This window comes from Leucoraja erinacea, chromosome 23, assembly GCF_028641065.1.
Source record: "Leucoraja erinacea ecotype New England chromosome 23, Leri_hhj_1, whole genome shotgun sequence".
Classification (NCBI taxonomy): Eukaryota; Metazoa; Chordata; class Chondrichthyes; order Rajiformes; family Rajidae; genus Leucoraja; species Leucoraja erinaceus.
The window spans coordinates 22,308,740-22,324,966 of NC_073399.1; the positions used below are offsets into that span (position 1 = coordinate 22,308,740).

The 16,227-nt window shown below is 38.9% G+C and overlaps 1 protein-coding gene across 1 annotated transcript in view; it reads right to left on the bottom strand.

The window, feature by feature from the left end:
* Positions 1-16,227, bottom strand: part of cacna1g (calcium channel, voltage-dependent, T type, alpha 1G subunit) — a 239,374-nt gene that overhangs the window by 95,256 nt on the left and 127,891 nt on the right. The window contains exon 17 of the mRNA XM_055654095.1: positions 11,644-11,767. Coding sequence (XP_055510070.1) covers positions 11,644-11,767 — 124 coding nt within the window. The remainder of the gene's footprint in view (positions 1-11,643; positions 11,768-16,227) is intronic.

Below are 16,227 nucleotides of genomic sequence, written 5' to 3' on the forward strand. Positions count from 1 at the left end.
CCTGTCCGAGATATATTTTCTCGGGCTACTACCTGATGCTGAAAAATCGCTCCGACTTGCTTTCTCGGAAGTGTAAAAAAAAAATTGCAGGGACAATTTCATTGCTGGAGTAAAATAAAATTTTTACTTCTAACGCCGTCAACGCGGACGACGGGACGGATCTCACGTAGGGGACAAAACATAAGGTAAGTCATTTTTTTAACATATAAACTTGCTTTTTGGATGACTTTAATCCAAATTTCATTGGTGAAAATGTGATTATGGCCCCATACGAACCGGCAGTGTTTTTCCTACCGATATGGGGTTCAAATTCACCGCAAACCGCAACATTCCAATCGATCACGTTCCACAAAAACCCACTCGCAAGATGATTTAAATGGCCATTAATTTACAGGAATTAAACATTAAATTCCTTCCATTTGGCCTATAAATTAATGACAATAAGATTTAAAAATCATGTTACATTGTGAATTCTTGTGTGAATGTTATTTGGACCCTTAGGCTATTTAAAAATGTTAATCTTTTCTTAAGAAATAGATAGATGTTTAGATCTAGTAATTCAGAATGCTTCAATCTATAATAACTGAAAATTTCTTTCAGTTCTCTTAATTTTTAAGAAAGTTATGGGCTTTTGACTCACAGCTTTTGTGTTAAGTCAATGGAAAAGCTATAGGGAACAAGATGCTAATTTCCGAGTATGAAAATGGCCATAACCTTTTTAATACTGAAGATATGAAAGTGAATTAGGTGTCAAATCAAACTTCTTTTTATGCTTTATCTGATGGGATAAATTGCATTGATTTTTTAAATCTCAAAATTTTGTAACATTGCTACTTAAAGCAGATACATTAAAGCAAATTACCTCCAGAAATTTGAAAAAGAAAACCCACTGAAATTGCTGGAAATATTTAGCAAGTGAGATAGCATCTCTCCGACTCTGACGACAGGTCATAAAAGTGAAAAATTAACTTCTGTTTCTCTCCTTGCAGATGTTGTCTAACCTACTTTCTAGTACATTATACTTTAATTCTTGAAAAAGATCAGGTGGCTATTATTTCAATGTTGTTTGCGAGAGCTTGGTCTTATGCACCTAATCAAAAGAAGAATAGGACTTTAAAAGTACATTATTGATTCTAAAGAGCACTGGAACAGCCTAATTTGTGAATTAAACTGTAAAAGGAACTGTAAATGAAACTGTAAATTATAATTCCTTCCTCTTTAATCAGCACAAAAACCCAATTGAACAGCATGAGCATTGCCTTGAGATGTTTCATTTTAAGGGATTTTATTCAAGCGATGGCTTAATGAAATGTCTAAATTACAAATTGAGAATCAAATGATAGCAATCATGTCCATTTATTTCCTTAGCAAATGATTGCAAGATGCAGTCACTGACACTAAATTGGAGATTCTCTGGAATTCGACAATGGATAAGAACAAAGTGGGAGATTTTGATTTTGACAACCAGGTGGTGGGTGTCAGGAGAAATTAAACAGATCAATACTTACATCATACATTAGAGTTTGAGAACAAAGTATGATAATACACTCAAGACGAATATAACCATGTAACGCCGCATTACCCTCCAGAGCACTGGAAATATATCAATAGTAAATCAAACCAGCAAGTACTCTGTGTTCTAGAAAATCAATATGGGTTTTGCAAACTCAAATTTCGATGTTAATTGCATTCTGGTTGCTGTATTGATATATCCACAGAGTCAGGAATATTCCTGGATTTACTTATTACTTTTGCAGCAAATAATTTTCCTTCTTGAAGATGAAACACCTAGAATGCTAGAAGGATCTTTTCATTTTAATAATAGCCACTATTTCTCTAAAACTTGTTTCAGTTTGAATATTTTAGGAACTGCTATACCCCTGTCAATAAACACCAGCTGGAGTTCATACAATTTACCACCTGTTAATTAATTTCAACTGGTATGATTGTCGATCTGGCCTCCCTGGAAGAACATCATTTGCTTCTGTGTTCTATTATATGAAAGGTTTACGTCTTATAGACACCCATGGGTTTCAAAGTCTTGCTCTTTCTCAATAGCACTTAGTTCAGTTATTTTTGCCCTCTTTACATTTCCTGACATAATTCATTCCTCTTTCGTGTTTAACAGCCACATTTTTATTAGCACAAATGTTGATACCCTTTAGGTTGCAAGTAAAACTGATAACGAATATCATTGAAAATGTAACTGATGGTTCTTTTTGGTATGGGCTTCAGAACAATCACATTTCCACACTCATTTATCTACTATAACTTACTCCCCATTCCCATCAATTCCATAGATTCTGCCATCCACGTACAGGCGAGGCTGATGTTTCCCAGTCCATATTGGCTTGTCCTGCTACCTTTAAGGAAATGTGACCACACAGTCCAAAGCTCTCTGTTCCTCCACGTATCCTTCCATTTATTGTACACTTCCTTGTTCCATTCCACAAAATGCATGTCCTCATACTTTCCAATATTGAATTCCATTTGTCACTTTTCTGCCCAACTGACCCAACCATGTCCAACTCCTCAAGTCAAAAGCCCGCCTCCCCACTCCCAATCACACGGCTAGTTTTTATATCATGAAAAAACATGTTTAATCATATACCATATATTGAATTCTAAATCACTAATATTGATTGCAAAAATCGAGCCCTATAGCACACAAAATATGAACAGCCTTCTAGTTACTAAAATGATCTGTCAATATTACCCTCTGCCTCTTGCAATGAGCCAATTTTAGCTAAAGTTTTCCATTTTCCCTTTAAGAGATGAAATTGTGGGATCCATTCTGATGTTTCCTCGTGGTCTTGATGGAACTCACTGTGGTTGGTGATGAAAGTGAAATTTGGCCTTTGATTCTGCTCTAGCCCCAGCAAATTTGCTTCGATTTTGCCTACCTCGACTACTCTTTCAAAGCATGCTAGTTACAGCATAAATTACTTGCCCATACCTGAATTTCTTGCCACCTTCCTAAACATTTCCATTTCCTCCTCAATTGCGTTGATGATCTTTCTTCACAAAATGCTAATTAGGCCGCAACCTTACAACACAATGGTTAGGTTGCACTTGCAGTACTGTGTACTGTTCTGAAATGATGTGATTGCTCTAGAGAGAGTGCAGAGAAGATTCACAAGGATGTTGCCTGGAATTAAGGACTTTTACTTATAGGAGGGATTAGATAGAATGGGTTTGTTTTCCTTGAAGTGAAGGCTGAGGGGTGACCTGATAGAAGTATATAAGATTATGAGAGGCATTGTTGGGCTAGATAATAAAAATATTTTTCTCATGGTAGGGTTATCAAAAACAAGAGGGCACAAGTTTAAGGTTGGAGGTAGGAGATTTAAAGGGAATCTGAAATGGCAAGCTTTTCAGTTGCAATATAAATGGTGGATCCAATTACCCTGTTTAAGAGATATTTTAGGACAGATTCTTAAGAGATATTTTAAGGCATATTCTTAAATAGGCATGGCATGGAAGGACAGTCTTACTGCAGGCAAATGGGGGATTAGTGCAGATGAACAAAAACGCTGACATTGGCACAGTGGCCATTGTTGTATAACTCATTGATTTTATTATTAAACATCAAACACTGAGAAAATAATCAATTTTAACATGTGTTCAGTCAAGTAAGGCCAGAAGTGCACCCAAATTTGGGCTTTGAGTCTCATTAACATTTCCCCAAGAGCTGTGCTGTGCTGGGAATCCCCAGGTCAGGGTTTAGGGGGTCATGGATCAATTGTAGAAAGGAGGGAAAATGATTGGATCATTAAAAGAGAACTGCTTCAGTGGTCAGCATGAAGTTGGAGGGCAAGGGACCAACTCTAACAGAGAATCAACTGTGTTGGAGAGCATGTGGAAACTCTCTTTTGTGGCACTCTGGCCACAACTACAATTTCCTGGGATGGATGAATAAATTCATCAATTACATCTGTTCTGGCCGGACATCACCTTATTGATTGTCCTATGATCTGCTGCATAGGCTGCGGCACATTTACATTCTTAAATAACCCAGGGCCACACCCGAGTACACTTGGGTCATGACCAATAGTGAAACCAAAAACTTGGCAGTGAACAGGTTAATGTGTGGATGATACGTTGTCAGTCTGGGCATGCATTTGCCCATCTTGGGGCATCCATTATCAATATTCTCATGCACATGCTCAGTTTTGACAGGAAATTTAGGAAGTCACAGGGATACAAGCATTTATATACTGTCTACCATATAGAAAATCCTCTCAAGGGTTGGCCATAATACAGCGGGTACGTTCTTACCCAAATAGGTTCGACCCGCTCTCGAGACTTGAGCAGTGAATCTAGGCTGGCACTCAGATGAAGCACTGTTGGAAATGCTTCCAAACTGAGCTTCTTTCTGCTCTCTTAGTTAGATGTAAAAGTTGGAAATGTTTTATTAACATTTAATAAAAGATCTTGGGGGTGTCCCTTTGCAGAGCCTTGGCCAATGTTAACCCCTTAAACAGTTGGCTATTTGGTTATTATCACATTACGACTTGTGGAATCTTGCTGTGCACAAATTGCCCATGGAATTTGGCTATTATAACGGCATCTGTATTTCCAAAATATGTATTCTCTTGATGTATTCAAGAGAGAGTTAGATATAGCTCTTAGGGCTAATGGAATCAAGGGATATGGGGAGAAAGCAGGAACGGGGTACTGATTTTGGATGATGAGCGATAATCATATTGAATGGTGGTGCTGGCTCGAAGGGCCGAATGGCCTACTCCTGCTATTTTCTATGTTTCTATGATTCACTGGCTGTTTAGCATTTGCGGCTGTGAAGTATAACTAGGCACAAATTGCCTTCTGAAAAAGATTGAAGAAACTGGGACAGGGTGAGGTGCGAGGAAGAAAAACTATCCTGTTCAACTGGAATATTCATCCTTTAATCGGAGAAGCTGATTAAGAGCTTGACCAAAACTTTGTTTGCACGAGAAAGACTTCAGCTGCAATCAATTATGACTTGGCTTCCTAATGCAGCGTGCTGTGTGCAGCCATCTCAGGCTTCAGTTGCTTGGCCATCTATCAAAAGCTTGCGTGCAGACCACGGAGAATTCCCTTCGAAACACTAAGGGAAGTATTGGAGGAATTTCCAAGGAAATGCTGCTGTCGAACTATAAGTTGGCAGCAATTCAATGAATCCTTAGAACAGTCTCTTTTCTTTACCCTGCTTCTTGATCTCTTTCTGGCCTCAACAAAGTGATAGCATATTGAGGCAGACTGAGTGAGCAACAGAAAGCAGTCATTCCAAAAAGATTTCTCAAAGTGACTGCTGATGGATTGCTCAGATCAGTTGCATTGTCTGAAATGTTTACCTGGGCTAGATTGTATTGTATTGTATTGTATTGCACTGATACCCAGTGTTCAGAGTACACTCATCAGTCCCCTTCCCCTACAAATCTCCTTGCAACCTATTCTCCATCACAAACCCATGAACTGTCCCGGAATCTCCTGCCACCCACCTACTCTAGATATAATGTGAAGTAGCCATTTAAAGTAGCAAACATCTTTGGGCTGTGGAAGCAAAACAGATCTTGTGGAATCTCAGTATGAATCCCAGGCCACCACAGGTGGGTGGTAACCACTGTGCCGTTTAACTCCACTGAGTACTAATGGGATAGGTTCACAAATGTCCAGTAAGAAAGCTAGGAATGAGAAAGGCAATTATTTGGCTGTTACTTTCAGAGTTCATGAGCGTTGAGCTCGGTCACCTTGCATTAGGCACTTTCTTACTTCCATGTCAATCAAAAAGGAATTTAAGAAGGAACTGCAGGTGCTGGAAAACCGAAGGTACACAAAAATGCTGGAGAAACTCAGCGGGTGCAGCAGCATCGATGGAGTGAAGGAAATAGGCAACATTTCGGGCTGAAACCCTTCTTCAGACTGATTTGGGGTGGGGGGAGGCGGGTAGACGAAAGGAAAAAGCAAAATCAAAAAGGAGTGCTGGAAATGCAGCAAACTCCTCAATAACCTGACGATCCTGCATGTGACTTAAGCCTGTCTGCATTTCATTCATCCACCTTGCCTTACACTGCGGGAGGTTAATAGATTCATTAGCAGCTTCAAAACAGTTCATCACCTTTTATTTGCAAGGTATTGATTCATTTTTGAAAGTAGCAACGGATCCTTTCTGAAAATGGACTTTGATGTTTGAATGCTTTAATACATTTGGTGAAAATTGACTGAAGATTTTGAAAGGTCTTTACCATTTTAAAACAGAAACAAATAGAGTCCATCAAATGACTGAAGTCAAGATAACATGCTCTTAAACTCCCAGTCACTCTGTACCAATTTCCTACCATTATGAAATTGTTAGAATTAAGTTAAATTAAATACAAGTTAAAATCAGGATTTTCGGAAGGATTTTCAGGAGGATAATTAGTTAACTTTCCTTCTATTTCTAGTTTAGAGGTAGCAAAGAGCAATGGCAGCTTCTTTACTTCCTGGTTTCCTAAGATCATAATGTGAAATGCCAGTTTTAATCCATTTTCAGACCAACATCATTGTGCTCTAGGATTTGAAATAAGTATACAGTCCCTTTCAGTGAAGTTACTGGGTTGGTTTAAATAGGTTGGGTGTGGTGGGGCTTTTAACAGACTGGGTTACGTAAAGGAAATGTTACTCTGCAGAAAAATAACTGCATTTTAACAAGCACATAAAACCTCAACATTTAAAAAAAAAAGTATGATTTACACACAGGTTAGGAAATAATTATCATTCCCACAAATTAACCAAACAGAATTATTAATCCAACCATCTTGCCGAGGGTAGCTGATAGAGGATAGCAAGAAGTGAAGAACCTTTCCGCCCATATAATTGTGCTGGTTATTAAATGGGCGACCACTTGTTCCATTCCATGGTCTTTCCTCATTCTTCTCCAACACTTTTCCTTTTCTAGTAGTAATTCCTTCCACCAACATTTCAGATAGTGAGTTACACAGATGATTTAAAAAATCCCCTAATCTCCCTTCTAGATCTTTTACCAATTACTTTAAACCTGCATCCAATTTACCTGCCGGGAATCTGATTTGGGTCAAATAAAGAACTGAAAACTATCGGGTCAGCCCTTCCAACAGCTGTAGCTTCTCCGCTTTCCTCATCAGTATCTGCTGCATCTGTTGTATAAACTTCTCAAGTGTGCATACCTAATTTAAAAGCCTTTGGGATGTTCAGTTAAACTTCAGCTTTTTCACGTTCTTAATTTACAAATTGGGCTGGAGATCAGAGAAGGTTGAATGCACAAAAGAACCGTGATAACACGAAGGCACAGGTATTAACATACCACAGACATTTATAAAATACATGCATTTGTGCTGCCAATGTAATAGGAGTTTAAAATAAATGATGTAGGTCTTGTGGAATTCCACAGTCAAAAAAGCAAGACATCTTTAATAAATCACAGCCACTGATTTAAAGTCTTAACACAGTTTGAATTTCCACAGATTCTGCCTAATCTGCTGAGTATTTGCAGCATCTTGTGATTTTAATAACATTTTAATAAGATCTGTGATGTTACCACTACAGACTCACTGCTTATGTTATTGTGTAAAGTGGAAACCTGTTTAATGCTAACCTGTAGAATGATATTCCAACAATGTCTTCTATTTTCTTGATAGTGTGACACAATTTTAATTATAAGGACTGTCCATTTAGTAATACAAACATGTGTTACGGACCGGTATTGTAAGCTTGCTTAAAAGCACATTCATGTTGCATAGAAAGAACCTAATCACTTCAATTCCTCATTTATAGTGAAGATTGATAGTGGAGCAATTTTAAAGCCATTTTCCATCTAGTCAAGAGTCAAGAGTGCTTTATTGTCTAGAGGTGATATTTAAAGTTGCCTCATACATTTATTATACTGCAAGCTCCTGCTTCACTGACATGTGATGGGGCTGCTAGAGCTCTCACTGACCCATTTACATCTGGAACAGATTCAAAATAGAGATAATTAAAGTGTTTTGTTTTTTTGTTCAGAGATACAGGGCAGAAATAGTCCCTTCGGCCCACCGAGTCCGCACAGGCCAGCGATCCCTGCACGTTAACATTATCCTACACCCACTAGGGACAATTTACACATACATCAAGCCAATTATACTACAAGCCTGTACGTCTTTGGAGTATGGGAGGAAACCGAAGATCTCGGAGAAAACCCACGCGGTCATGAGGAGAATGTACAAACTCCGTACAGAGTCGGATCGAACCTGGATCTCCGGCGCTGCAAGCGCTGTAAGACAGAAACTTTACCGCTGCGCCACTGTGACTGTTGTACTTGCAACTTTATGTCACTGGCCCACGAGCTACACCCCATTTATATTTCTGCACTGGAACATCCTTGTGAATATTATAGTGCTGTTTCTAGAACTCTGTTGCTCACAGATGCTTTTTACATTTCAGCACTGGCAGTGAATATAAAATGCAACAGCAGGATTTCATGTTGTGTCAGCCTTGACTGGGTTACTATCAATATTCTTTCTAATTGTAGAACTATTTCTATCCTATCTTTTCGTGGGACTACTATTATTTCTGGCTTCACTTCATTTATGTATCTGCCAGAAGCCAGTGGTTAATGTTAAATAAAACGGTAATAGTCCAGCAATGAAATATGACCATGTGTTTAACAACACTCTAAAATCATTACTATAAATAGCACATATTCAATCAAAGTGATCTTTTATTACTGTAACAAGTAATCTAATTACAGTAATATCTAGTATTAAATCATCAAAACTGTAAAGTCCTGGCTGTAACCCGCTCAGTGGTTTTGGTCATTGTCGATAATTATCATTAATCTATCAATGATACAAATGCAGGTCACATGGTAATTAAACAAATACAAATGGGTGTCAAATCATAACACACTGAGATAAATTTATTTTTGTCGATCAGCAAACAACATAAGTCTATACCTTCTTTAAAGTTGGAACATAACTGTGCTTCATTTCACATGGGAAAAACACACACACATGCACACACAAACACACTGCTTGTGCATACAAGGCAAACACATGTACATGTCCATACACAAGACACAAGTTGAGACTATTAATAATATTATTGATAGCAGACAAATAATTCATAAATTACTTCAAAAACAATCTTAAGCTTTCAAGAGAGAGTTAGATTTAGCTCTTGGGGCTAACGGAAAAATGTGGGGAAAAAGCAAGAACGGGGTACTGATTTTGGATGATCAGCCATGATCATATTAAATGGCCGTGCTGGCTCGAAGGGCCGAATGGCCTACTCCTACACCTATTTTCTATGTTTCTAAGCCAAATGTTATCTAAATATTACTGAAGATGTCAGACAACTGTCCAGTTGGGAAGTAATGCAGTGCATGAATATTCCGACTTGCAGTAGACAAAGAATGAGTTGCTATGTGTGTCATTACTTGTCAACATCCAAACTAACTTTCTCTCCTAGTTTATTTACTGTGACTCTGTAACCCTGCTGCATCCTCCTCTTCTCAGCATTGCACACGCAGCGATTCATCCCATTGGCTCTGAAAATTTGTTGAATTAATCCCAATCCCCAGTTTTTCATGAATCTGAAAATGTACCCTTTTTGAAATCAATATTGAATCCATTTACTTAAAATCAAGATTTAACTTTCTGTTTACATTGAGAATAAATCTTAGATTTACTGAAAATCTTTTGGGTCAGAATCATTTATAAAGGAATGGTTTGGCAGCTGCTATGTTTACAACATATGTTATTTTTTTTAGTTTAAAATATACCATACGTAATAAATCTGTATGAAAACATCAAAAATACAAGTAAAACCAGAGTGCAAGTTTATCTTCATATATGTAGTGTCGTTCAGACTATACATTCACAATGTTAGATATGATAGAGGCATTTAAGAGACATTGAGATAGGGACGTAGATATGCAAGGAATAGATGGATATGGATCATGTGCAGGTAGAGGAGGTTAGTTTAACTTCGTATCACATTCAACACAGACATTGTGGGCCAAAGGGCCTGTTCCTTTCCTGTTTATTCTATGTTGTATGTTATATATTGGTAGGGTTAGCAAAGCTTGTGCACAGAGCACCATTGCCATTCATGTGGCTTCCTGGGACGATGCAAACTTCATGTAACTAAACGGCTTCTATGCGGGGCTTAGCCCCTCAACACCTCGTGGCAGAAGGACATTAAACTATAGTGCTTCCCTTTTAAGGTTTTGCATTGACTTCAGTGTGTCCCCCAGCATGTACTCCTGCACTTGGAATGTACCATTTGGCAAAATTCCATAAAGGAATATGGACATCTTTTTGGGCATCTCATGGAAGATCAAGAGGTTTCGGGCAGACCAAAGTGCTTTCGGATTATTAGGATATCACCAAGCTAATGATCATACTCAATGATATATGAAGATATTGGAAAAGGGCAGAATTATTATTTGGTATTTGATTATTATCATTGGTTTATTATTGTCATGTGTATTAAGATTCAGTGATAAACTTAGTTTGCATGCTATCCAGTCATATAATACTATACATGAATACAATCAAACCATTTGGAAGAGTGCTTCTATAAGCTAAGGTACTGCCTGATTCACCTCTGATTGCCGACATTGGAGTTTGTCTATAGAATGATGTGCTACAATGCTGAGAACTGTATTCTGCTCTCTGTATCTTCCCCTTTGCTCTATCAATTGTACTCAAGTTTAACTTGATTGTATTTATGTACAGTGTCTGGGGAAGTTGGCAAGAGTAGCTGGAGACATGCTGAATTTCCTTTGTCAAGGATAAGAACGGAAGATTGCTCCATCTGAAGTATGCTGCTGATTCAGGTGCTTTGACAACAAGATGGAAGTTTTGCAGTCATTATTTTCGATATTTGTCTTTATTTAATTCCAGATTTATTGAATTACTTTACATGAAATTCCTTAGGTGCCACTGTGGGAGTTGAACTTGTGTCCCCGGATCAATAATCTAGCACTGTAGATACTAATTTGCTGACTGCTGGTGTGTGATATTTGATACCTCCCTACGCCCAGGGTTATGTGAGAAGGAGAAAAGGTTGAAAAGCTGTATCAGCAATCATCTCAAGGAGGGTTAGTTGGCACATACAAGTAAGTAGACAATCGAGTAGGATGCTAGATGGTGTTCATTTATATCTTTAGGTAAACTGTCAGCCTTTTGGATTCTCTTGTAAAGCATACAAATGGAACACAATTGTTCAAATAGTTGCATCCTTCTAGTAATTTATTTATGTTTCAGTATCTTTCCACCTATCCACTTAATCTATTTTAATTTTCTTATAGATAGATAGATAGAATACCTTTATTGTCATATAAACTTATATAAACTTTCACTGTTTACATCTGTAGTTATTATCTAAATATCTATTTATCTATCTAGCCTGGTCTGTATATCCATATATCCACCTTAGTATTTGTCAAGTAGGAAGATATTCATTTCTGTTCATACCATATGCTAATTAATCAGTCAGACCCGAAATATCACCCATTCCTTTTCTCCAGAGATGCTGCCTGACCCGCTGAGTTACTCCAGCATTTTGTGTCTATGTTCACAATCATGTTGCCCTCGGGCTTTCAATATAACAATACAAATGCAATACATGCCAAAATAAATGAATTGGAGAAATAAAACCTACTGCACTCTTAGGATCAATCTTAGGTCTCTCCATGGCAATAGTGATGCAGTTCAGGAAGATAATAACAAGAACTATGTGGTCGAACATCTTGTGTGAAACAATTCTGCTGCAAACATGTCGAATCCTATAAAATAAAGATAGCCATTTACTGTTAACACAAAACAAGTACAGCCATTTGCAACTATCACTCTAAACCAGTGACAAAACATCACCTTTATCTAAAGTAAAAACGATGAAAGGTTTTAATATTACCAGTAAGGAGAATCTAATTATGATGGCATAAAAATGAGCAAGAGGCAGAAACATAAGAAATACTGGATGTTCTTTGTGGACTGCTGTCAATACCCAGCAAATTCCAGGGCATTCATTTCTGAAGTTGCAGTTTCTATTAGTCTCCAAACTATAGTTAGCAGAACTAAAGCAGTTTAGTTTCATTTTTTGTCACGTGTACCAAGGTACAGTGAAAAGATTTTGTTGCTTGCTAACCAGTCAGTGGAAAGCTAATACATGATTACAATCAAGCCATTCATGGTGTACAGATGAATGAAAAATACCAAAGTGTGGGATGGTCAAATTGATATTGATATTGAAATTAATCCATGTTTAGTGCCCTTTGGAAAATACTGTTCTTCCTTGGAGTCGCTTTCTTTTCCTCACACTAAATTATTCTGTTCATCTGTGCATGTGCTGTCATTTACTTTGCTTCTGGTTTAATTGTATGAATGTGTTGAAATACAACTCTCATCTTTGTTAAATACAAGGCCTCAATCAGTTTGTACACCGTGTCATTACTGAAAATCAATCTATTTTACACTGATAAATAATCGGTATCTTGCCAATTGCAAGTGTTAAACAGCTTGTTAATTTTTTTTTTTTAAACTGAAAAATTGAACATAATTATGGCTGCCTCGGTTTCTTACTGATAACATGTGTTACTTTAAATTGGACGCAAAATGTTGCCTTCACCAATGAAGTTGTTTCATGTCCAAGTAAGAGAAATAAAAGTAAAAATGTTTTATTCAGAAAACAGTTAGAATGTGGAATGTGTTACCACGTTAAGCAGTTGAGTCTAACAGGATAGATGTATTTATAATGAAACAGGAGTAACATGGCGGTAGGAAAGAATGGTAGATAAAGAATTTCTAGAGAAGGGTGGCAGAGTGATGTAGCGGTAGAGTTACTGCCTTACAGTGCCAGAGACCCGGGTTTAATCCTGACAACGGGTGCTGTCTGTGTGGAGTTTGTACGTTCTCCCCGTGAAGATCTCCAAGATCTTCGGTTTCCTCCCACACTCCAAAGACATACAGATTTGTAGCTTAATTGGCTTGGTAAAAAATGTAAAATTGTCCCTAGTGTGTGTAGGATAGTGTTAGAGTGCTGGGATTGCTAGTCAGTGTGGAGTTGGTGGGCCGAAGGCCCGTTTCTGTGCTGTATCTCTAAACTAAACTAAACTAAGACCTGTAGAAAATACTTACTGGCATGGATAAGTTACACTAATGTCAGTTTCTGTACTGTAAATGCAATGTATTCAATGCAATTACCCAAGAAAACAATTTGTTTCCTCCAACCAGACCCACAATGAGCAGTTTAATTCTAATTCTAGAAATTCTATTCACAATTTGACCATCCCCAACTTTAGCATTTTATTCATGTATGGAATCATAAAAAATCCGTTAAACAATCTATTTTTCTGGAAATGGTAAATTTCTATAGACCCAGCGTCCCTGGATTAAGTAACACTAATGTAGTCATACTGTGAATGGATTAACCTTTCTTTGGTTGCTCATTCGAATTAATATACCACAGGCTTTGTATGGGAAGTCAGTTTGTGCTGTACAATGGGACAGTGTTCCTGTTGGTTCATTCAGTTAAGAACAAAGCAAATAACAGCCTCAACAATCTCTCATATCTAAAAATAAAGTGTTGACTTTCTAACCTGCGTAAGTAGGAAGAACCAGCATGGATATTGATTCTGTTTTTCGTTCCAGTCACAAGTTCATGTGTGCTGATGATATATTAGAGAAACTAGCTCTTTGTTTCATAGAACATAGAAAAGTACAGCACATGAATAATCCCTTTGGCCCACAATGTTTGTGCTGAACATAATGCTTATATGAACTAATTTCATCTGCCTTCACATGATCCATACCCCTCCATTCCTCACAGAGCCATGTGTCTATCTAAATGTCTTAGAAGCGCCGTTATCATATCTGCCTCCACTGCTTCCCCTGTCAAAGTGCTCCACTGCGTAAAAATCTTGCCCACACATCTTCTTTAAACTTTCCTCCTTTTACCTTAAAGCTTTGCCCTCTATTCTTTGGCATTTCCGCAATGGGAAAATGATTCTGTCTACCCTATCAATGCCTCTCATAGTGTTATCTACTTCTTTCCTTAAGTCATGAAAAACTGTCCCAGTTCTCTAGAGTACTTCTGCCCACTTAATTTGTTCAACATTTGTTTGTCAACTAAATTATATTAAATTATCATGACCTTAAAACCACTTATTTGAGCTCCTGAAGAGATGTTTTTTTCATTTACTTCTTGTGTGAACCTCTAAAAGCTATCAACTCTTGTTCACCTATAATTCATGTGGTCTGCCTCCCTGGTGCCAAGGTCTCGGACGTGTCTCAACGCGTCCAAGATATCCTGAAATCAGAGGGAGAGGAGCCTGAGGTTGTGGTACATATAGGTACCAATGACATAGGTAAAAAAAGGGAAGAGGTCCTGAAGGGAGGATTTAGGGAGTTGGGAAGAGAGTTAAGGAAAAGGACCAAAAAGGTAACAATCTCAGGATTACTGCCAGTGCCACGCGACAGTGAGAGTAGGAATGGAACGACGTGGAGGATAAATGCGTGGCTGAAAGACTGGAGCAGAGGGCAGGGATTCAAGTTTCTGGATCATTGGGACTTCTTTTGGGGAAGGTGGGACCTGTACAGAAAGGATGGGTTGCACTTGAACCCGAGGGGGACCAATATCCTGGCGGGGAAATTTGCAAAGGCTACTGGGGAGACTTTAAACTAGAATGGTTGGGGCGAGGGACTCAAATAGAGAAAGCTAGTAGACTGAATGGGAGGCAGGAAGCAGAAAAGGGAAGCACTCGGGCTCAAGAGGAGAAAGAAAAAAAAGGAAATAAACAGAGAATAAGAGGCGGGGGGTTTCTTAAATGTGCATATTTTAATGCTAGGAGCATTGTAAGAAAGGTGGATGAGCTTAGAGTCTGGATAGACACCTGGAAGTATGATGTTGTGGCGATCAGTGAAACATGGTTGCAGGAGGGCTGTGATTGGAAACTAAATATTCCAGGATTTCGTTGCTTCAGGTGTGATAGAATTGGAGGGGCAAGAGGTGGAGGTGTTGCATTACTAGCCAGGGAAGAAATTACAGCAGTGCTTTGGCAGGATAGATTGGAGGGCTCATCTAGGGCGGCTATTTGGGTGGAACTGAGATGTGGGAAAGGTGTAGCAACACTTATAGGGGTGTATTATAGACCGCCAAATGGGGATCGAGAATTGGAAGAGCAAATATGTAAGGAGATAGCAGATATTAGTAGTAAGCACAAAGTAGTGATTGTGGGAGATTTCAACTTTCCACATATAGACTGGGAAACACATTCGGCAAATGGGCTGGATGGTTTGGAGTTTGTAAAATGTGTGCAGGATAGTTTTTGCAGCAATACATAGAGGTACCTACTAGAGGAGGGGCAGTGTTGGACCTCCTGTTAGGAAATGAGACGGGACAGGTGACGGAGGTATGCGTTGGGGAGCACTTCGGGTCCAGTGATCACAATACCATTAGTTTCAATATAATTATGGAGAGGGTCAGAACTGGACCTAGGGTTGAGATTTTTGATTGGAGAAATACTAACTTTGATGAGATGCAAAATGATTTAAAAGGAGTGAACTGGGACATTTTGTTTTATGGGAAGGATGTAGAAGAGAAATGGAGGACATTTAAAGGGGAAATTTTAAGAGTACAGAATCTTTATGTTCCTGTTCGGTTGAATGGAAACAGTAAAAATTGGAAAATGCCCTGGTTTTCAAGGGAAATTGGACATCTTGTTCGGAAAAAGAGTCAAGAGAGTCAAGAGTCAAGAGTCAAGAGTCAATTTAATTGTCATTTGGACCCCTGGAGGTCCAAACGAAATGCCGTTTCTGCAGCCATACATTACACACAAATAGACCCCAGACACAACATAATTACATTTAACATAAACATCCATCACATAGCTGTGATGGAAGGCCAAATAAACTTATCTCTCCACTGCACTCTCCCCCCCCCCCCCCCGATGTCAGAGTCAAAGTCATAGCCCCCGGCTGGCGATGGCGATTGTCCCGCGGCCATTGAAGCCACGCCGGGTGGTGCGAGGTCGCACACCGGGTCTTGGTGTTAGAGCCCCCGGTGTGCGCTCGCAAAGTCCGCGGCCATTCCAGCCGCGCGGGGCAGTGATGTAGGCCCCGCTCCAGGAGCTCTTCGACCCCGCAACTCGGGCGGGAGAAGTCGCCGTTGCAGGAGCCCTGAGAAGCGGTCTCCCTCCAGGGAGCCGTGGGCTCCCGGCGCCGTCGTCCACAGACCCGCAGCAGCAGC